The 20,963-nt window shown below is 35.1% G+C and overlaps 4 protein-coding genes across 4 annotated transcripts; all 4 read right to left on the bottom strand.

Moving 5' to 3' along the window:
- Nucleotides 1-3,932: 3,932 nt before the first annotated feature.
- Nucleotides 3,933-4,357, bottom strand: LOC132792456 (uncharacterized). The gene has a single exon (XM_060801852.1). It carries the CDS (start codon nt 4,263-4,265, stop codon nt 4,023-4,025), a length of 243 nt encoding a protein of 80 aa, XP_060657835.1. The 5' UTR covers nt 4,266-4,357; the 3' UTR covers nt 3,933-4,022.
- A 6,422-nt stretch (nt 4,358-10,779) lies between these two features.
- On the bottom strand, nt 10,780-13,099 carry LOC132792457 (uncharacterized). The gene is made up of 6 exons (XM_060801853.1): nt 12,697-13,099; nt 12,475-12,638; nt 12,019-12,411; nt 11,788-11,964; nt 11,304-11,736; nt 10,780-11,247 (listed from the first exon to the last, which is right to left on the bottom strand). The coding sequence occupies exons 1-6, from the start codon at nt 12,971-12,973 to the stop codon at nt 10,925-10,927; spliced, it is 1,767 nt and encodes a 588-aa protein (XP_060657836.1). The 5' UTR covers nt 12,974-13,099; the 3' UTR covers nt 10,780-10,924.
- A 1,378-nt stretch (nt 13,100-14,477) lies between these two features.
- LOC132792455 (uncharacterized) lies at nt 14,478-16,836 on the bottom strand. The gene is made up of 8 exons (XM_060801851.1): nt 16,362-16,836; nt 16,142-16,305; nt 15,896-16,078; nt 15,624-15,833; nt 15,393-15,569; nt 15,045-15,331; nt 14,844-14,989; nt 14,478-14,784 (listed from the first exon to the last, which is right to left on the bottom strand). The coding sequence occupies exons 1-8, from the start codon at nt 16,633-16,635 to the stop codon at nt 14,513-14,515; spliced, it is 1,713 nt and encodes a 570-aa protein (XP_060657834.1). The 5' UTR covers nt 16,636-16,836; the 3' UTR covers nt 14,478-14,512.
- Nucleotides 16,837-17,611: 775 nt separating this feature from the next.
- On the bottom strand, nt 17,612-20,058 carry LOC132792574 (uncharacterized). Its single transcript, XM_060801997.1, has 9 exons — nt 19,925-20,058; nt 19,540-19,848; nt 19,329-19,486; nt 19,077-19,259; nt 18,801-19,010; nt 18,565-18,741; nt 18,208-18,506; nt 18,007-18,152; nt 17,612-17,951 (listed from the first exon to the last, which is right to left on the bottom strand). Exons 2-9 carry the CDS (start codon nt 19,814-19,816, stop codon nt 17,698-17,700), a joined length of 1,704 nt encoding a protein of 567 aa, XP_060657980.1. The 5' UTR covers nt 19,817-19,848; nt 19,925-20,058; the 3' UTR covers nt 17,612-17,697.
- Nucleotides 20,059-20,963: the final 905 nt, after the last annotated feature.

The raw sequence follows: 20,963 nt of genomic DNA, 5'->3' as shown, positions 1-20,963 counted from the left end.
TTTTATTAATCGGAAAGAATATACAAACTTCGTTTAATTTTTAAATAGTTACGAATTTTTTTTGTTATTTTTCCTATACCTTCTTCTTGAGTTTTTTTTTGTAGTCGTTGGCTTCAAAGTTTTTAACTGGCGCTGACTTTAAGTGCAATTCAGTGCCGAGGCAATGCGAAAAAATGTTAAAAACTTTTTCTTGACTATGTTTTGTGCTGCAGTTTGCAGTTGTTGTTGTTGTTGTTGTTGTCGTTGCTGTTTTGTGGCTGCCACATTTCGTTTTGTTTCTTTGCAGTTTAAAAACGCATTGCCAAATGTGTCACACAAAAGTTGTGTTGTTGTTATTATTGTTGTTGATGCTGGCAAGCGACACAATAGCTGCCTGCAATAGGTTCTGGCAGCTGAGAATAGTGTGGGTGAGAACTGAGGCTGGTGAGCAGGGCCAGATTACTATTTGGTATGCGGTTGCTTTGTCTTATGCATTGCACATTTTGCACTTGACATGGAACAAAAGGCATCGTCACATGGCCGCTGCCTCCTGGAGAGCCCCCGTCGAACGGCACTTAGCGGGTCAGCTGGGCTTGGAGTGCTCCTCGGTGTTTGGTGCTTCAGCTCGGCGTGGCATGCCACAAAGAGAATGCACTACGAAACTGGGTTGAGTATTTTAATGCTGACATTCAGGCTTTTCAATTTTTGCTACCACTCTGAGTGCGTTTGCAGTTCTGCAAAAGAAAGCTTATTTTATTGCACCTTGCTATTGCCATTAACTAATGGATTGTTTACGAAAAACACCTCACAACAAATGGTTTCAACTTGCACCATCATTAAATGCTATAAATATTTCAGTTAACTTGCGACTAAGTGAATTTAAGCATATTCTTAGTCCAGATTACTGGCCTGCTGCCCCCCGCACTAAGCTCTTCAAAAGCGACAAGTTAAACGTCTTTGGGAGACAAGCCGACACTAACAAGCTGCAGTTGGTCAACTGCTGGGACATTGATAGCCTTAACGCTGTCTTATTAAAATCGTCTACCAAGACGGATTAATTTTTAATGAGCCTGCTGGACAAACATTAATGAATCGGCCAGGGCAAACAAACCACCCACAAGCAACACCAACAGCAACAGCAACAGCAACAGCAACAACAACAGTTGGCAGGAGGTGAAAATCTTCCACGTGCGTGGCAAATAAATCATCATTGCCAAAACCAAAATGAAATGCTTGTACAATTGCAATTTTCCCGGGTGAGTGGGGGGGGAGGAACAATGCTCAAATCCTGACAAATGAGCGAAATGAGTCCGACTCACATAAGATATAATACATGTTAATGTCCCATTCCAGTTACGCAGCATCCCACAAATGCATTAAGTCCTCAGATACACACACATACAAGTATAACACTATATATACGATCCTTGCATTGGCCTCAAATTTGCTGCTTCATTTATAAGGATTACGTTGGCCTCAAACGAAACAGTAAAAACTCATAGCGAAATTACTTGCAGGAAATGCAACAAGCTCAACTCCGCAGTAACAACTACGATATGATAGCCACCCTCTAAGCGTCTTATTAGCAGGGGTAGAAATACTGAGCCCTGAGCCCTGAATCCTGCTGACTTCATGCCTCAATTTTCCCATTGACTTTCTTTACGCAGAGTACACGAATTATGCATTAGTTTCAACTTGTAGCCCATGATTAGATGTTTTCCTCCTTCGATTATTCGAGGGGCTGAAGCTGACCCAAATGTCCTGTAGCAGGACTCTTAGGAAATATGCGTGTAATAATAATAAAATACCAAGTTGCGGCAAAAGTGAAGTGAGTGATAAAAGTTTCAATATACATACATAAGTGCAATTTTAATCTGCAAAGGAAAATTATTTAGAATTTTTTTATTAATTTTATTATTCCTTATTATATTTCTTATTTTTTAATAAGACTTAGTAATGAATAAAATAAGTGTCTATTCAAATTTTGTATATTCCTTATTATATTTCTTTCTTTTTTAATAAAACTTAATAAAGAATAACATAAGTATAAATTCAAAGTTTGTTCCGGCACTAAACATATGTAATAGCCATAAGGAGGCTATGGAAGGTCATGGCTAAATCGTCTCGGATGTTGACGCTGATCAAGAATATACATATGTATATACTTTATAGGGTCGGAGATGCCTTCTTATGCTTTTTACATACATTTCCTGCCTGCACAAAGTTATAATACCCTTCTACCCTATGGGTTGTGTGTATAAATATTAATAAAAATGAATAATTCATTTATTTATTAAAAATATCCAATACTTAACTATATTTAGAAACCCAAAAGAAACATTAAAATAGGTATTAATTTATTTTCGGACAAATCACAAAAATAGCTTCCATCAATTTGTGAATAATTACTTGAAAATCCTTAATAATTGGTAGCGTACATTTTTAGCAATTTTAGAGACTAAAAGCTTCAACTCTGACATAAATATCAATCATAATAGATTATAATTTGCCGCATCATAGGCCACTGATAGATCTACTCTTCTGATTCCAAACTCAGTCTATATTGTTGCCCATAACTTAGGCAACTGTCAAACAAATCGTGTACTCACCGCTCTCCACATTTTTTTGGTTTTTGGCTCTTGGTTTGCAGACACTTCGAAGACAACCCCCAAAAATAAAACAACGCAACAGAACATATAAATAAAGCGAAAGAGATGGACTGAGAGGCAAAAAATGAGAACGAAAATGAAACAGAAAGAGAAACAAAGGGCCTTTCAGTTAGCTGGCTTTTAATAAATATAAAGCGCTAATTTGCTGCATAATTGCGCTGTGCCACACCCATAGTAGACCCTTCGTGTCTGGCAGCTCGTTTGCTCCTAGTTAAGTAGCGCAGCCTCCCCCTGCTCCCTTTCCCTTTCCATTGCTGTTGTTGTTGCTTGACTTTTCTTTTGGCTCAGCTCAGTTCAGTTGAGCTCGGCGACAGGCAACCGTCAATCCTGCCCCATGCCCCATTTTCACATTGGACTCCCTTTTTCATGTCTTCAATGACAGTTATTTCATTTTTCTTGTTGATGTTTTTCCCTGCACTCATTAAATCAAGTTAAAAAGGCATATAGCACCCAGTTGCTGCCGTTGTTATTGTTGTTGCTGTTGCTTTTGCTGTTGCCTGGCCTGTTTCCGTTGTAAGCCAAGCTGTTGAAGTTGTCCTGGATGTGCTCCTCCTGTTTCTTTTCGCCTTGTTCTTATGGCAACGCCAAAGAAGACAACGCACAAAATTTTCAAATAACATTTTACAGAAGCTGCCGCAAAACAAAAAAGTGAACAGCAACATAACGTAGCACTTTGTCAGTTGTACACGACGATGACTACGACGACTTGGCTTTAATTATAATAACTTGGCTCAGTGCGTGGGCAAACTTGACATATAACGGGCTTTAATGTGATAGCCACAAAATGATATGGTTCACCCAACTGACAGGCAGTCTCTTCAAATTGTACAGCTGCCTAATTGGACGACTTACGACTTCGCAGCGACATTCACTCGATGAGCTACACGCATTTGCTTTTGTCACAAAATATTATAAATAATGTCAACAAATCTGCTGAGAATTCCTGTTGTACAAAAAAGATGTAAAAGCTGCGTCAAAAGAAATGCTATCAAAGGATGACTAAATCGTCATTGCAATGTGTCTTTTTAGGAATTAAAATCGCTTAATATTTGCATTGATGATTGCTGGAAAATGTCAGTCATAATGAACATTTTTCAGTTGAATCCATATTTGTACCGGAGTCATCAAATCCATAATTAATATCACAATGACTCACTCACTCACTCACTCACTCACCACACAGAGTTGGCAGTTAGAGACAATATTCAAAACAATTTTTCGTTCTACTGATTATTATGAAACACTTTGCTAATGTTGAAAAAAGCACACTAATAATTGTAGATATTCTTTTTTTTTTTTTTGATTTCGATAATATTTATATTTACATAAGAATTTCCTTAAACACTTGACACACTTTTAAGCCTTAGATTTACTTTATAAAATTACGCAGCCCGCTTCCTCCATGACACAACAGGCGCCCAGCATGAGACAGCAATCCATCTGATCTCTTGTTATTCCTTGTGAATCCTCCACATAGACTGTCTGAGGTTGTGTGACCACCACGGCGGGTTGAACATAGGGTGGTTGCACCATTGGTGGTGGCATTACTTCGATTACTTCCACTGGCGGTGGGTAGTATGGATCGATGACGTCCACCTGGTAGCCAGGATTGTACATGGTGATCTCGGCACGTTTAGCTAAACAGTTTGACTATTTGAAAAGGCGCTACTAAATTTGTGCGTGCTATGCAACGCAATAACTTGCTTTAAACTAAAATTCCAAGAACAGTTGAAGGTATTTCATGTGTGAGGTAAACTTGGTCTACCGAACATTTATCTAAAGCTCAGGCATTTGATCAATGAGCTGTGATAATGAACAGTTTTTGTGTAAGGGTCAAAAATGTAGAGTACCCAATGCACAGTATGACAAATAAAGATAAAAGTTATGTTGTACTTGTGTGGGTTAGATTAGAATTGATTTAAATTTAGAATCAAACAAACATTTAAATATTCTTCACTTTAGAAATTATATTTACATAAATACTTGTAGTTACAACCTTATAGTAGAAATTTGATATGTACATTGAATATACATTTGAATAACTTTAAAAAATAGATAATAATAAGATGATATACATAGTTATTCGTTTATAAAAATACTATTTTAATTTAATAAAATGTAGTCATTATTAGTTATTTCAAAATACATAAATTTGGCATAACCCCAAGTATATTTATAAAATGAATATTTATTTGGAAATTTAACTCAATTAAGACATAAAACTTGCAATATCTGAATATGTGTAAGCAAAATCATAAGATATGGCAATAATATTTGCGTGATTTGCCAGAAAAGTATACCTTAATGATATTTTAATGCAATTACAATATATACATATATACAAATAGTAATAAAATTTTGCAATATTCAAAGCATCGACCACTGTTCGGTGTCTTCCGCGCAACAGTTCGTATGAGTAATATTGTTTGGGCTTTAGATAAACAACGAGCAAAGCAAAAGTACACACAAATTACGTTGAATGGGTTACTTTGGGACACCGCCCACTACTCCCCTCCCCCCTAGCCATGCGCAACCCTTTGCTCTCAATTCGAAACCCTTGTCAAAATTGGTTGGGCCAAAAAAGTTTTTGGCGCTGCGGTTGCAATGCGAGAGACCTCAAAGCTCATAAAATGTTTTATCAAATGAGAGCAGGCTAGAGAGAGCTGGCCGCACTTTTGACACATTTTCGGTTTTATTGGCAAATTGTGAGAAACATATAAATAATAACTTGGAATGTGAACTAACTTGGCAAATAATGTGCCAAACCCGCACATGAAACTACAAATTGTTGCGGTTTTTGTGTGTTATTAAATTTAGCTTTTTACGAGACGAGAGCTAAACGACACGAAGCCCAAAATAGGGAGAAGAGACAAGAGACGAGGCATCCAGCATTGAGATTTATGCAAGACAATATGTTGCCACAACCACAGCCGAGAGTACAAAACATTATTTATAACAAATCGTAAAATTTTATTGCACGAAAAAATTGTGTGTATTATATGTGTGTGTGTGTGTGTGTGTTGTGTGTGAGTGTGTGTGCGAGCATGTTTCACAAACTACAAACACGAGCCCGACAAATCCATAGAAACTTAATTTAACGTAAAGTATTAAAGGATTTGTGTGGCCGTTGTTTGAAGTCGATGTCGAAGGGTCGTCTACATTATGGTGCAACAGCAACAACAATCGCCACAGCCACAGCAGCATGGCAGGCAGGGACAACAGCAGCAGCTTTTATCCTTGGGCGGCGGTGGTGGCTGCACAATGACCGTTGTTGGACCTGGTGGCGGTGGCACTTGAACCACCTCGATACGTGTGCGATGATCCATGGCGATTTTTGTGAAGTTCTTTAGCGCGACTTGTTGCACGAATCGCGTACCAGCTGACACTGGGTGTAATGCCAGATCGCTCTATTATAGCCTTTGATATTGCCAATCTGGGCATGAGCACCCGCTTGTGTGTGTAGTTGCACTAGAGGTCTTATCTGTAGATAAAACACTATCGCGCTCTTATCTAACTTTGACTGTGGGTCGTCTTATCTGCAGCAAAAGGCATAAAATATATATTTTATTGGTTCGAACACATGTATATGAAGATCACATATTCAAACATTCCGTACTCTTCTGCAGGGCTAGGGGATTGCATAATGCGTTTGACTGGTTCCAGTGAACTGCTGATAAAAGTTCTACTAATGAATTGTTGAAAGCATTTAGAGGCTAACGAATTTGATGTTTAAATTCAGCCTATTTTGTCAAAAACTTAAATTTATTTTAATTCTTCAAAATATGGATTTATATTTCAAAACTAAATTTGAGATAAGAAATAGCAGAATTTATAAATACTGAAAATAGATTTAGTTATGTTTAATACTATGTTATACTATTTATACTTCTTTTAATACTTTGAACTGACGTTTCATTTTCAATTACTATTCCAGTGTTGTTAAGATTCTTATTAAGTTGTATAGGTTAATTATTTAATAAATAATAAAAAAAAGTTAAGTTTGAAAAACTGTTCATAATATGGTAATTTTTAGATATTAGTTCTCTTTGATTTTATTGTTGATACTAATTTTAGTAGTAAATTAGTTTAGTCTAGTAAATTAAATTACATATTAAGTAAATATTTTCCTATTATCTATTAAAGATTTTTTTTAAGTTTGAGGAAGTGTATAAAGATTGTGAAAACTATGTTCTTATCTGAATGTTTCTTGACAGGAGTTGTGCGATTTTTGTGATTATAAGTAATGTTTTTCCAAAATAAAATTGTTTGGGGAAAATGTTATAAGAACTACTTAAAAATGTGTTTGTTGTTGTTGTAGATAAGAGTAAAGTAATCAGCGCTTTACTTGAGAGCTTTTTCTTAAAAATTTCAGCTGAAGATTGCAAGTTCTTATGACTATTCGTAGCAGTTATCAAATCGAAATCTAATAACAACAAGTTATTATTATACATGTATGTATAATAATAAAGTTAATTTAAATCTTAGAGAGACTTGTTTTAACATTTCAAATGTGTATTGCAAGTTGGTAAATTAAATTAAATACATTTTAAATTTTGTAGTCTTATATTTTATTAGTATGTATGTATATTACATTAAAGTTAAAAGAAATAAATAAATTTTATTAAATTATTTTAAGGGATGATGAAAGCAGCACCACTTTGGTATTTTTTATACTTTGCTGTGTTCTGTGACTAAAACAATCTCTATGAAAAATCTAAAATAATTTATGGATTCAATTAGATGACTCACATGAAAAGCAAAACAGTGTCAAGTGCAACTTCAACAATGCTCCCCAAAATAAAATCTACTATTGCTAATTATAGTTCGAGTTATCTAATCTGATAATCAGAGAGTAGTGGAATTGCAATTAAACAAAATGGAGCAATTTACATTCTGAACGGTGTATTATGTTACTTCAGCATTTTGAAGTCAGGTTTATCCTATTGCCGGATCTCAATTAAAAATATTATCCGACGGACGGACTGAAGCTGGGGAGGTCCTCGCAGATGTGGGCGTTACCTTTACGCCCTCGATAAAATTAATAAAAATATATTTTTGAACGTTGGCGCGCAATGGTGATGATAATTAGTGTACGTGATTCTATTTACTTTGTCAGCGAATCCCCCCCAAAAAAGGGGTTGCTTTGCGTCAAACATCGTTGATGTTGTGGCGGTGTGTGTGCGTGTGTGTGTATGTGGGATATGATATGCGCGTAAAAAATAGAGTACGTGTGTGCGTGACAATGGCAACAACGTGCGACGACAGGGCTGAGTATTTTGGGGAGTATCGAAAGGGAGCGAGGGGTCTGCCTGGTCTTTTGGGTGTCAAAAATGAAACAACGCCTGCTTGGAATTTTAAAATAAGCAAATGAGTCTGTTCTCGGTAAGAACGCAAGCAGCAACTCCACAACACCAAGCAGCTAACAGCAACAGCCACAGAAACAGAGCCCATAAATATTTATAAACTTTTGGCCCTGTCATATAAATACAGGGTCATTAGTTGCTTGCACACCTTTCGCTCAACTCGCCCTCGGGACAATAAAATCCAACTAGGCGGCTATTTAAATGTTTATGACTTAATACACAGAGTGACAACGGCTTGATAGGGCTTATTAGTTCTAAACTCGCACGGAAGAGGAATCAAAATTCAACAGATGGAAAGACAGCTGTTTCTGCAAGGCATTTACAAAATAAAATATCAGATTGTTTCGAATGTTATCAAAACTCTTACTACTATAAATTTGCCAATTCAGAAAAAATAAAGCATACTTTCAGGAACTAAGAGAAATGCGCAAGTGAGAATATTTCTCATCACACTCTGCGCCAAAAAGTATGCTGCAACAAAATGTAGTGAAAGCATCGATTGTAATGATAGGTTTTCATACAAAATATTATAAAATAATCGTTAAGCAATTATGGTATATTATGGTACTATTTGTTGGTTAGGATTACTCACTTCATATTTAAAATTAAGGCAAAAAAAAAAAACAAAATAGTAATTATTTTTAAGTTTTTTTCATTCATTGAAAAACAAATTTAATTAATTTTTGCCATGATCAATAATTATTTTTGAGCAAAAGAATAAAATAATATTAATTGAATTATTTTCTTCCTATTTTGCATTATTTCTCAAATACTTAACATAATTGTGTTAAAAAGTTATTTCGGCAAAATAGATTAAGGTTGAAGTTACATGTGTCTTTTAAAATTGTGTGTCAATTTTCTCAACGTTTAATAAGAATGTAGATAGAAAAAATATTTAAGAATGATAAATATCCCACCTCTCGTAATCGATCCGAAAAAAAAGTAATTTCTACGCGAAATAAGTGAAATTGGAAAACTTCTAGTAGGGTTGAAACCAAGATACTTACTTTTGAACTCCTCTTGCGGGTAAATGCTAAGTTTCAGAGGGCATTTGGTTGGTGGCCCTTTCTTGACATTTGACATTTTTATTTATAATTTAGTGTAGCGCCCAGGGTTTTAGGCCACGCCCACCTAGGTTAGAAAAGTGGCAAATAAAAATGATAAAGCAAAATGGCGAAAAGTGGCAGTAAAAAAAATAAAATGCGCTGCCGCAAAAGTGCCATTTGTGGCATAAACACATGCGCGCCAAAGTTTGATAAGACAAAAGGCAACCAGCAAGAGCAGCAGCAGCGTTAGCGGCATTTGGAGGAGGAGGGGACTAACAGGTGTGCAGAGTGAATTTCTGTGTGTGCATGCGTGTGTGTGTGTAGGCCAAAAACTTTGCCAAGTGTGGCGCCACACACACACACACACATAAGCGCCAAGTGAGAGTGTTGCTAAAAAATAAAGCAACAACAACGAAAGCGACGTGGCAATGTCCCAAGGATGAAGTTCAGCTTCGTCGTTGGAACCGCAATGTGCCACTAAATGCTGCCACTAAATGTGTGCCAAGTATTATTGCAGCCCAAACGCAGGTGCCTATCTATGTGTGAATGCGAATGGAGTGTGTATGTGTGTGTGTACGAGTATATACCGAATTTTCTTACCCAAGGAGCTGCGTCCTGTCGCGCTTCCTTGCCTTCTCGCATAAAATTAGCACAATAAAAACCCATAAATGCGACACAAAAACATGAAAATCCACTTGTTATAATTTAATCGAGTTGATAGAATTTTTACGACTCCGTTTCCCAGGTAAATTTTCGCTCTATGGATGTGCGATACAGGTTCGTGTGTATATATGTACATATATACATATATATGTATACATATGAGCTTTCGCTGTGTGCGTGCTTTGAAGCGCCAACTAAAATATAAAACAAAATAAAAGTTTTAATCACACGACACCAGTTTATTGGAGGTCACAAAGATTAAACTGGCATAACTTAAGTCTAGCTATCACATTCGATACCTAATAGCACAAAAATCCTTTAAGGATTTTCACATTTATCACAGGCATTAACTTGGCTTTGCAGAAAATTGTTTTTTTTTGTGTTTCTTGTAAACATTACTTTATTATGCAAACTAATTAAAAAAAAGAACAATAAAGTAGTTGGCAACTAATTTCTGAACTTACTGCCCTTGGTTATTTCAAGTATTGACAATTTAAAAACGGGATTCAATAGTTAAGTGAAGGAAATTTTAGACTTGCTGCGAAACTTAACTATCTATACATATTGTGTAAAAATTAATCTTCCTAGCTAGTACTGGTTGTACAATAAAATTATATAAACCATATTGTATACAAATTTCTTACTGTCGAGGTCGTATTTAGAGTGTTTAGTTCGTGGTGCAACAAGTAAGAAACTTCAGTCGAGTCTGCTCGACTGTGAGATACCCGCTACTCATGTTCAATGTAAATCAAAATATTGCGGTATTAGTCTCAAAATATAGCAAATCAACATACCAAAAAATACTAATTTCTACTGAATTATATATTTGGTATATCAATATACTATTGTATTCAAAATATACAGTAAAGTACAAAATATACCAGATTGTAAACCAAAGCCGCATACGTCTTTTTCCATATAAAATGAATATCTTAGCTCTATCAGTGACGGACAAGCAAATAGACGAATATTGATGTCTCTGCTGCTGACGCAGATTAAGAATATACATATACACATAAGTACATTTCCTACAGGCAAAAAATAATAAACAATAATGTATAACATATTGCAAGCTTTGCGCGGCTAGAAAATTGTACAGCGTTTTATAAGCTAGCTCTTTCAGTTTTTTTTTTCTATGCATCGATAGACAAATGCATATTTTGTTATTACTACGCATTACATTAGAGAGGTACATCACATTCATTTAGACAATTTTATATGTTACTTCTGCATCGTTCACGTCCAAGTCAGCATCCGAGCGGCTACGTGACATATCAGTTAATACTGATGCCTTGCTGGACCTTTGACTAGCTATTGAGTTTTGTTTTCGATGGTACTCATCATCATTGACAGATGTGCACACCTCTATAAACTTGATTAGCTTTTGTGATCGCAGCAGTGTTGCAACAGGAACAGCTTCTTCTAAAGATTCTCTAGTGCGCTCCAATTTATGCTGCGCCACATTTGCTTTGGTTATCTGCATGATACTTAAGAATCGCCAAATCAAGCTATTACAATTTTGACTTTCTGAATATATGTAGGAACAATTAGACAATGATTTAATGTTTTTTTTATGTTACTACCTTTGATAGCTCGACGAGCATTAAAACAGCATTCGTCATAGTGGAGTTGACTCAATTGAATCATTGCCATTTTGTGATACAAATAACACTTCTCGATAGAATATTTGGCAAACCGAATACGTCTATCCATGCGGACGAGAAGTCTCCTCGCTCTTTTGCCTTCGAGGTCTTGGTCATCACCCTGCTGATAGGTGGAACGATCTCCGAAAACAAATGGCACAATGTCCTTAAAACTGTCTTTCGTAAGGTGCAACAATCGTGCCATTGCATTTGTGGTATGTCTAAAATGCTTGGGTACGACAAACTGATCACACAGAGCAAGAGCGAGAGTATTGTATACCTCATTTATGAATTCAAATTTCCAGCACATGACGCGGTTTCTTTTTGTCACATAATAATCACCCATGACTTTTTCAACATAATCGCAAAGCGTCTGCAAATAATAATTCAGTATTTTACAACACCTTCTTAATAAATCACTTACTGTAATTCTCTTTTCCTTACGAAGCAAGCGTATATGTTTAAGATCAGCAATCATATTCCTGAAAGTTTGATACTGCACACGAAATAGATTCGCTTCTTTGTTTTTCTCTAGCATCTTTTTGTTGGGATACTTAAGAAAACTGACGTAATAAAGGGGATTACGGCATTGTAACATTTTCTAAGAACCATTTTAAATTAAATTAATTGATCGTGAGGTTTGATAGATCCTCACCATAAATTGTCGAACAATATCGTATTGCTTATTAACGAGGCTTTCCACAAAGCTGTTCGAACGCTTACATTGCGGCAGCAACAAACTGGGATTCTTTCTCAAGTTCTTCATGAAAAGAATATCATACCAAGAATCATTCATGTACGTTTGGTGCACTACGTTAAAAGCGCGCTTTCTGCGTGCTATTTCTATAGGAGGTAATATTTCTTCCTCCGTTTCTAAGATGCTTACTACATCACACTTCTTCTGATCCCTCAATTTCTTCCAAAGAATACGCTTATCAACAATAGCCTTTGCTTTGGTGAGTTCGCTAACGTGTCGAATCAACTTTTGGTTTCTCAAGAAAAATAAGGACATGGCCTTGCCAGTGACATCCTTGATGACATCGTCAACCTTGGAGAGAATACAATTTACAAACACTTCACTTTATTTCGGGAACTCATTAAAATAGCTTACCACAACGAGACGCTTCTCGAAAGTTTTGGCTTTGACGCCAATGAAAACTCTCATATTGTCATGCAATTCTTTGTTGCAGTTCTCGAACTGATTCAGCTCAAAGAGTGCATCACATATTTGCAGATTGATTGGACAACTGGCCCCACGTTTCTTTAGGGCCATTACTTATATAAAATTCGAAAAAGGTAAAGCTGAAGGAATTAGGGATATTCAAAAAGTTACCTGAAGCTTTTGTGGCATCATTCAATGCTCCTTCAATTCGAGCTGCCTTTCTTTGAGTCTGACTGCGACGATAGAGTGTCATAAAATCCCCGTCATCCATTTCCAATGCCTTAGTATAGTAGTGCATAGCAAAGTTCTCTCTACGACGATTAAAATAGTAAGTACCCCAATCTCTATAAATATCATGCTCAATCTCTGGGCTCCAGTCCACTTTGGCCCAGTAAGGCAAAGGCGCATCTTTCTCAAGATGCAGGGTGTGACCCACAATCGAAGTCATTTTGGTTGTAATTTACGGAAAACTGTATGAAAATGTATAAATGTGAGTGTGAAATGTGAAAATTTATACATATAATGAAAATGCTTCAAGCATCTGTGTACTGTTGTCTGTATAATACAACTGAGATATATTACTTAGCATATTTGTGCTTAAAAAACTTTGACATCACTAGCGAAGAAGTATAGACAATTTAAATTCTGTAATTTTAACTATAGGTACAGTTAAATGTGCGATACACGCTACCCATTAGCAACTAAAGTAAAACAATATGACAAGTAAGAAAGCTACAGTCGAGTGTACTCGACTGTGAGATACCCACTACCCATTTTGAATAAAAACAATATATTTTGCGGTATTATTCTCAAAATATACTAAATATACTGCAAATACACTAAAATATACCAAATGGTATGTGTGGTATATTGATATAGTACCGCATTCAAAATATATCATAGACGGCTCAATATACCAGATTGTCAGCCAAAGCAACTAAGACCCCTAGTAAGTAGGCGTTTTTGCCCATACAAAAGTATTTCTTTAATAACTTCGACAATTTTTACCTGATCGCAACCAAATTTTCAGGAATCATAACAACTGTAGTTATTATTACATATACCAAAATTTGCAACTCTAGCTTTAAAATTACGCTTGTTATTCGATTTTTTGATTTGCGGGGGCGGAAGTGGGCGTGGCAAAAATTTGAAACAAACTTGATCTGCGTGCAAACATAACAAATGCTGTTGAAAAAAATTATAGCTCTATCTCTTATAGTCTCTGAGATCTAGGTGTTCATACGGACGGACGGACAGACGGACAGACACACAGACGGACAGACGGACATGGCTATATCGTCTCGGCTGTTGACGCTGATCAAGAATATATATACTTTATAGGGTCGGAGATGCCTCGTTCTACCTGTTACATACATTTCCTGCCGGCACAAAGTTATAATACCCTTCTACCCTAAGGGTAGCGGGTATAAAAATGGTATTATGGTACCATAAATATACTAAATTATACCAAAATCTGCATCCAACTAGACTTATATAATTGAGTGCAAAGTATACCAAATGTCAACTAGAGCAAATTGTTTTGTTATATTTTGAATGTAATAGTATATCGATATACCAAATATAGCCCCAAGTATATATTTTTATAAAACATACCGCACTGTTTACCTTATATTAACAATGAATAGCGCGCATCTTATAGTAGGGCACACTCGACTGTAGCTTTCTTACTTCTTATTAGTAATAATAATTATTATATAATTATATTTTATCGTAATCAAATTTTCAGACTGAAAAAAATTGAGACTGTTCTTTGCAACGAATGAGTCTATACCGACTCGGTTCTTGTTGGCCACCTTATGGGTAGAGCATATAAATATTTTTGGGAAAGATCATTAACATAAAAAAATTAAGAGGTAAGATTTATTATCGGAGGTACTATAATTGTATTTTTTTATGGATCTTATGGTAAATTAAATAAAACACGTGCAAAATATTTTTCAATTTACTTCAGATTTAATAAATACATTTACAATTGACGCTCTTCACCATAATTAATAGATGTATAACTAAAGGCTCCGTGAGATGAAGCATTCGACTTTTTAGTAATTTCCAATTCATTACATATAATGCAGATCTCGATGAAATTAACAAGCCGGGAAGAACAAAGCTGTTCTGCAATGGGAAGAGTCTTTTCCAAAGCATCTGCAACACGTTCCACCTTATGGAGTATTCTGTTGGCTTTAATAATTTGCACATTGCTTAAAAATTTCCAAATTAAGTTATTGCAGATTTCGCTTTCTAAATTCAAGACAATATAATCAAGTTTGCAAAAAGTTGATATAGATAGACAAACAAACCTTTGATGGCTTTGCGAGCATTAAAGCAACATTCTTCAGAGTGCCCTTGGGATAAATAGACATCAGAGATCTGATAATATAAATAACATTTCTCTATAGAGAAATTTGTAAATCTAATCAGATTCTCAAGATGAGAAATTCGTTTCCTGGAAATGTATAAAAAAGTTAATGTAAATAATACAATATTTGATTTAATTAAACCTTAATTTTTTTCCCTCGATATCCAGAGTATCTGTTGCATCATGAGTCGATCGATCCCCAAAAACGAATGGAACTATTTCCTTTATCGTGTCCGCTGGCAAGTGTAATAGTTGCACCATTGACGCATTAGATGGCCTGAAATTTTTGGGAATCGAATATTGCTCAGTAAGGGCCAACGCCAAAATGTTGTAAACCTCATTTACAAATTCAAATTTCCAGCACATCACACGATTTGTTCTCTTCACATAATCCTTGCCCATTATTTTCTCAACATAACTGACAAGCTTCTATATTTAAGATTGGCAATTAAAGTGTGTGTTTCTGATACTCTCATTAAAATACTATTACCTGAAGACTTTTCTCCTTTCGAAGTCTATGAATTTCCTTAAGATGAGCAATCATATTCCGATGCAATTGGTATTGGGTTCGATATAGATATGCCTGTTTGCTCTTCATTAGCATTGCCAAGTTTCGAAATTTGATGTAATTCACATAATACAGAGGACTACGAGTTTGTATCATTTTCTGTAGACAAATTTTTTATTTTATCTGACAGACACATTTTTCAATCATACTTGCCACAAATTCTCTGATGATCTTATATTGCTCGAAGACAAGTTTTTGTAACAAGCCTTGAGAACGTTTGCATTGATCAAGATGTAAGCTTTTATTCTCTGTCAACAGTCTCATAAAAACGAAATCAATCCAAGTCTTATTCATATATGTCTGATGAACTATGTTAAACGCACGCTTTCGGCGCGCAATTTCCAGCGGCGATAAAATCTCTTCCTAGATGAGTTGTAAGCTTTCCTATAACACTTGAATTGAAAAAAAGATTCAGATGAACTTACCACTTCCTCGAGTACACTAAGAACATCACATTTCTTCTCTTCACGCTGAATTTTCCATAAAAGACGTCTGTCAACTCTTGCTTTGGCTTCGTTAATTCTAAAAACTTTTTGAACCAATTTTTGGTTTTGTAAAAGAAACAAAGACATTGCCTTGCCAGTGGCATCTTGTATTACGGAATCAATCTGAAGAAGATGATTAATTATTTGAAGCTTTCGTGTTATTTTCGAAATTTTTTGAGCACTTACCACAATTTCACGCTCCTTAAAAATTGAGGCGGTAATATCTTTGAAAAGTTTCAAATTATTCGATATCTCGATTTTGCTGTGTTCCAACTGGTTTAATTCAAACAGATCACAGCAATACTCGAAATTTATAAGCACATTAGGTGCTTTCTGTTTCTTTGCCAACTCTAAATAAGATACACTTATTTATCTATATATTTTAGTTAAGTCTCTGTGAACTCACCTGCTGCAAGTTTGGCATCAGCTAAAGCGCCCTCAAGACGTGCAGCCATTCTTTTAATTTGACTTCGACCATAGATTGACAAATAGTCCGTATCATCGAGCTCCATTGCTTTGGTGAAGTACTCGATCGAATTACTATCTTGACGGCGAAGTGCATAGTAGGTGCCCCAGTTTTTAAAAATGTTATGCACGATCTCTGGTGGCCAATCGATCTTCATCCAGACGGGAATTGCTTCCTCAATTCCCGCTTTGGGCGGGCCGGCAATTACGGACATCTTTCGAATTCGAATAAAATATTCTATATAACTTTAATTTAAAATTTTTAACAAACTATTTGTTAATAATTTTTCGTGTTTTATTTTTTTTTTAATTTTTATGTTTGCACACTTTTTTTTTTTTGTTATTTTGTGATTAATTTTTTTGTATTTTTTTTACACATATTATCGATTGTTTATTTCTAACTAACACTGGTTCCAACTTGATACTGACTAGAACATTCTGATGTATTCGTAATGCATAAAATTACTTGAAGCGCAAAGTAATCTAGATTGAAAGAAATATTTATGTTATGGACGCGAGAGCTGATAATAAGGTTGGTTGCAAAACGTAAAATCTAGGGATTATTAATTGTGCGCCTACAGGATATGTATGTGACAGACAGAAGGAAGCATCTCCTACGTCAACAGGCAAGATAATATAGCTTTGCCGATCTGTCCATATCTGTCCACTTCCGCCCTCGGAATTCGAAAAATCGATTGACTAGTGGAATTTTGAAGGTAAAAGGCAGCGATATTTGGTACATATGCTTGCAATCAGATAAAAATTGTAAGTTATTTAAGAAATTTCTGGTATTTCATACTCGACTATAGCTTTTTTAATTGTTCATTTTTGCCACGCCCTCTTCCGCAGATGAAAATTGAAAAGAAATTAATAGCATGCGAAATTTTGAAGCTATAGTCGAGATATCTGGTACATACAATAACAACTACAGTGTTTACGATTACTGATAAAGATTTTAGAGTATAAAGATACTTTTATATGCTTTGATATATCTGTGGTATATTTTGAAGGAATTTCTATATCGGCATACAAAAAATTGCCCTTGGTATGTTTTAGTATTTTTGCGGTATATTTATTATATTTTTAAAATATGGTATTATTGAAACTGAGAAGGGGTGTCTCTCTGTGAAACACACTTCCTCACTTGTTACTTATTACAGTATTTCAAATTAAGAAATATTTCTTGAAGACTTGATTTTTGAACTGCTTATATTATCTACTTTTATTGTATCTATTAAATTATATTAAATTTTACATGGAAAAGTGTAAAATCGGATCTAACTAAGACCAGACGCCTTGCTGGCCCGTTGAGAAGCAATCGAATCGACCTTCTTCTGTAGATCATCTTCGACATAAAAGAAACAGGTTTCCAAAAATTTCATTAGAGGTGGATAATTAAGTTGTTTGGCAATTGGAAGAGCTTCCTCTATAGACTCCTTCGAGGCTTCAACTTTATGTTGCAGCACATTTGCCTTGATGATTTGTAGAACACTTAAGAAGTGCCATATAACGCTGTTACAGTTTCGGCATTCTGCGAAGAGGAACATGTATAAATTGAATAACTTTATTGTAATTTGTATTCGAACCTTTGATGGCTCTGCGAGCATTGAGAACACACTCGTCATAGTGCAACTGAGTTAAATGAACGCTGGCTATCTGATGATACAAATAGCACTTCTCAATAGAGAACTTGACAAACCGTAAACGTTTCTCCATGCGAGTAATAATTTTTCTAAGTAACACATTGATAAATAATAAGGGGAGTATTTTGATATTTGAGCATTTACCTGGCTTTAAGTGCAAGAGGATCTTGTACGTCGCCATCTTGATAAGTTGAGCGATCGCCAAAGACAAATGGAACTGCATCTTTTAGTTTATCCATTGGCAGCCGTAAGAGCAGTAACAATGAGTTGTGCGATGTCTGTGCCGATAGTCGGAAATAGTTTGGCACATAGTATTGTTCAGTTAATGCCAGTGCTAGAGTATTGTAAACCTCATTTATGAATTCGAATTTCCAGCACATGACACGATTCGTTTTTCTCACATAATAATCCCCCATTATTTGTTCGATATATTCAGCCAGTTTCTAAAATGTTCTTCAGTTAGGAAAAAGACTTTAATGAAATAAAATATGTAGTACTTGCCTTGACTCGTTTTTCCTTGCGCATCTGACGAATTTGTTTTAGATCAGCAATCATATTGCGATGTGTCTGATACTGAATGCGGAATAAATGTGCCTCCTTATTTTTCTCCAGCATTTTTTTGTTTGAAAATTTGATAAAATTAATATAATACAAGGGATTACGACTATGAATCATTTTCTGTGAACAGAAAAGGCATTCGTGATGCGTTTTTTTATATTTTATGTTTAAATACTTACTATAAATCGTCGCACAATGTCATATTGTGATTGCGATAGACCAGCTAGAAAACTCTTTGAATTTTTACACTGTTCTAGCAGCAGGTTTGGATTCGAACGTAGAATTTTCATAAAGAGGACGTCCTGCCATGAATTATTTAAATAGTTCTGATGAATAACATTAAAGGCTCGCTTTCTGCGTGACACTTCCAGTGGCGACAGAATCTCTTCCTAATATATAGAACTCAATGAAATTGATGTTTTTTTTGTAAAGGAATTGTTAATTTGTTGAGCTACCTCTTCTTCTGGTATGCTAAGTACATCGCATTTTTCCAAATCCTTTAATATCTTCCATAAGGGACGATCATCTTTCGTCTGATTAGCTTTTATGATTGCGCTCACTAGTTCAACGACTTTTTGGTAGTTCAGATAGAAGAGCGAAAGTCCTTTGCCAGTGACATCCTTAATAACACCATCAACCTAGAATAAAGCATCGAAAAAGTATATAAATTTGAAATAAATTCATAAATACATTTTTAACAAACTTACCACAACGCGACGCGTTTCAAAATTTCTCGCCTTTACTCCAATGAATCTTCGCAAATTGTCATGCAATTCAGTATTGCAATTTTCAAACTGGTTTAGTTGAAAGAGAGCATCACAAATTTGTAGATTGATTGGGCAACTATGACCACGTTTCTTCATTGCTATTTGTCAAGAAATATTATAATCGTTTAAATAATAATATCCCGAATCGTACCAGCTGCATTTCTTGCATCTTCTAGTGCCTGATCAATGCGAGCTGCCTTTCCATTGTTTACACTTCGTCGATAAAGTGTTTTGTAATCTTTCTCATCCAATTCCATGGCCTTGCTGAAATAATACTGAGCAAAGTTTTGTCGGCGTCGGCCAGCGTAATATGTACCCCAATCTCTATAGATGTCATGTTGAACTTTGGTGTTCCAATTAAATTTTACCCAATCTGGCAAAGCTTCGCCAGTTGTAAATATGGGCACATGTCCCACAACTGAAGTCATTCTATTGACGCACTTCGAAAACGGTAATAAGACTATAATTTGAGAATTATATTTATCTATCAATAAGCAGATATTTTGCCATTACTATATTTAATAGTTATCACTTACCAAGTATAAAGATGAGAATAGGTGAATAATTTTGGACTCCAAATTTAAACAATACAGTTCAAAAAGTGTACAAAAAATAAAACTTTTATTCAAATAGAAACACAAACAACTGCTTTAAACGAATGAAGAAAACGTTATGAACTAACAAACCATATTTAAACTGACTTTAGGAACGATGGCAAACATATCAAATGAAATAAAAATGAAGTATTATATGTGTCTGAAATTTGGCATGTAAATAATCCATTTAATACATTTTTATTATTAAAAGATTTGGTTTACATATATGTATATAAGCCGTAAGGCTGCTTTGTTAAGTAATTATTTTAATTATTATGGAATCTCTAATTAAATTAATCTGTATAACAAACAAGTAATAAAGCTACAGTCGAGTGTGCTGTCAGATACCCGCTAACCATTTTGAATAAAAGCAAAGCAGTGCAGTATTATTCTTAAATTATACCAAATAACATAATATAGCACAAAATAAAAAAATATTGGTATATCGTTAAAGTACTAAAATTGAAATATACCATTGAGTACAAAATATATCAGATTGTCAGCCAAGGCAGCACAAGCCACTCTTAATTATACAATTTTTATACGATCGCAATGAAATTCTCAGGAGGCATAAGTACTATAGTTATTGTCTGATCCAAAATTCCATATCGTCTCGGCTGTTGGGCTGTTGACGCTGATCAATAATAATTTATGTACATATATATGTATACATTATGGGAGATTCCTCATACATACATTTCCTGCCGGTACAAAGGTATGAAAACAGTATATTTAAAATACTTATAATACTAAATTTTCTTGATGTGTTTAAATTGTATGAGAATGTATGTATCAATTCTTAGCAAATATTTATTTGCCCGATGAAAATGTTATGCAAAGTAAGGCGAGCTGCTTAACTAAGCTAATATTTATTTCGCCGATGAAAATGCTATGCAAAGTAAGTCGAGCTGATTAACTACTCTATTATTAAATTATCAAAATACCGCATTTCATAACGCAAATACACACTGAGCGGGTT

Source organism: Drosophila nasuta, chromosome 3 (assembly GCF_023558535.2).
Source record: "Drosophila nasuta strain 15112-1781.00 chromosome 3, ASM2355853v1, whole genome shotgun sequence".
Classification (NCBI taxonomy): domain Eukaryota; kingdom Metazoa; phylum Arthropoda; class Insecta; order Diptera; family Drosophilidae; genus Drosophila; species Drosophila nasuta.
Note: the sequence above shows the minus strand (reverse complement) of the source record. Positions and strands in the feature narration are given on the sequence as shown.

Excerpts from the sequence above, each read along its gene's own strand:
- LOC132792456 (XM_060801852.1), bottom strand. The coding sequence starts at position 4,265 with ATGTACAATCCTGGCTACCAGGTGGACGTCATCGATCCATACTACCCA.
- LOC132792457 (XM_060801853.1), bottom strand. The coding sequence starts at position 12,973 with ATGACTTCGATTGTGGGTCACACCCTGCATCTTGAGAAAGATGCGCCT. Across the intron at positions 11,965-12,018 it reads ATATTGTTCGACAATTTATG|AAAATGTTACAATGCCGTAA; the intron begins GTGAGGATCTAT and ends AATGGTTCTTAG. Across the intron at positions 11,248-11,303 it reads TGCTCGTCGAGCTATCAAAG|AAAGTCAAAATTGTAATAGC; the intron begins GTAGTAACATAA and ends ACATATATTCAG.
- LOC132792455 (XM_060801851.1), bottom strand. The coding sequence starts at position 16,635 with ATGTCCGTAATTGCCGGCCCGCCCAAAGCGGGAATTGAGGAAGCAATT. Across the intron at positions 15,834-15,895 it reads TTAGTGTACTCGAGGAAGTG|GAAGAGATTTTATCGCCGCT; the intron begins GTAAGTTCATCT and ends CAACTCATCTAG. Across the intron at positions 14,785-14,843 it reads TGCTCGCAAAGCCATCAAAG|AAAGCGAAATCTGCAATAAC; the intron begins GTTTGTTTGTCT and ends TCTTGAATTTAG.
- LOC132792574 (XM_060801997.1), bottom strand. The coding sequence starts at position 19,816 with ATGACTTCAGTTGTGGGACATGTGCCCATATTTACAACTGGCGAAGCT. Across the intron at positions 19,011-19,076 it reads TTAGCATACCAGAAGAAGAG|GAAGAGATTCTGTCGCCACT; the intron begins GTAGCTCAACAA and ends TCTATATATTAG. Across the intron at positions 18,742-18,800 it reads ACATTGTGCGACGATTTATA|AAAATGATTCATAGTCGTAA; the intron begins GTAAGTATTTAA and ends TTCTGTTCACAG.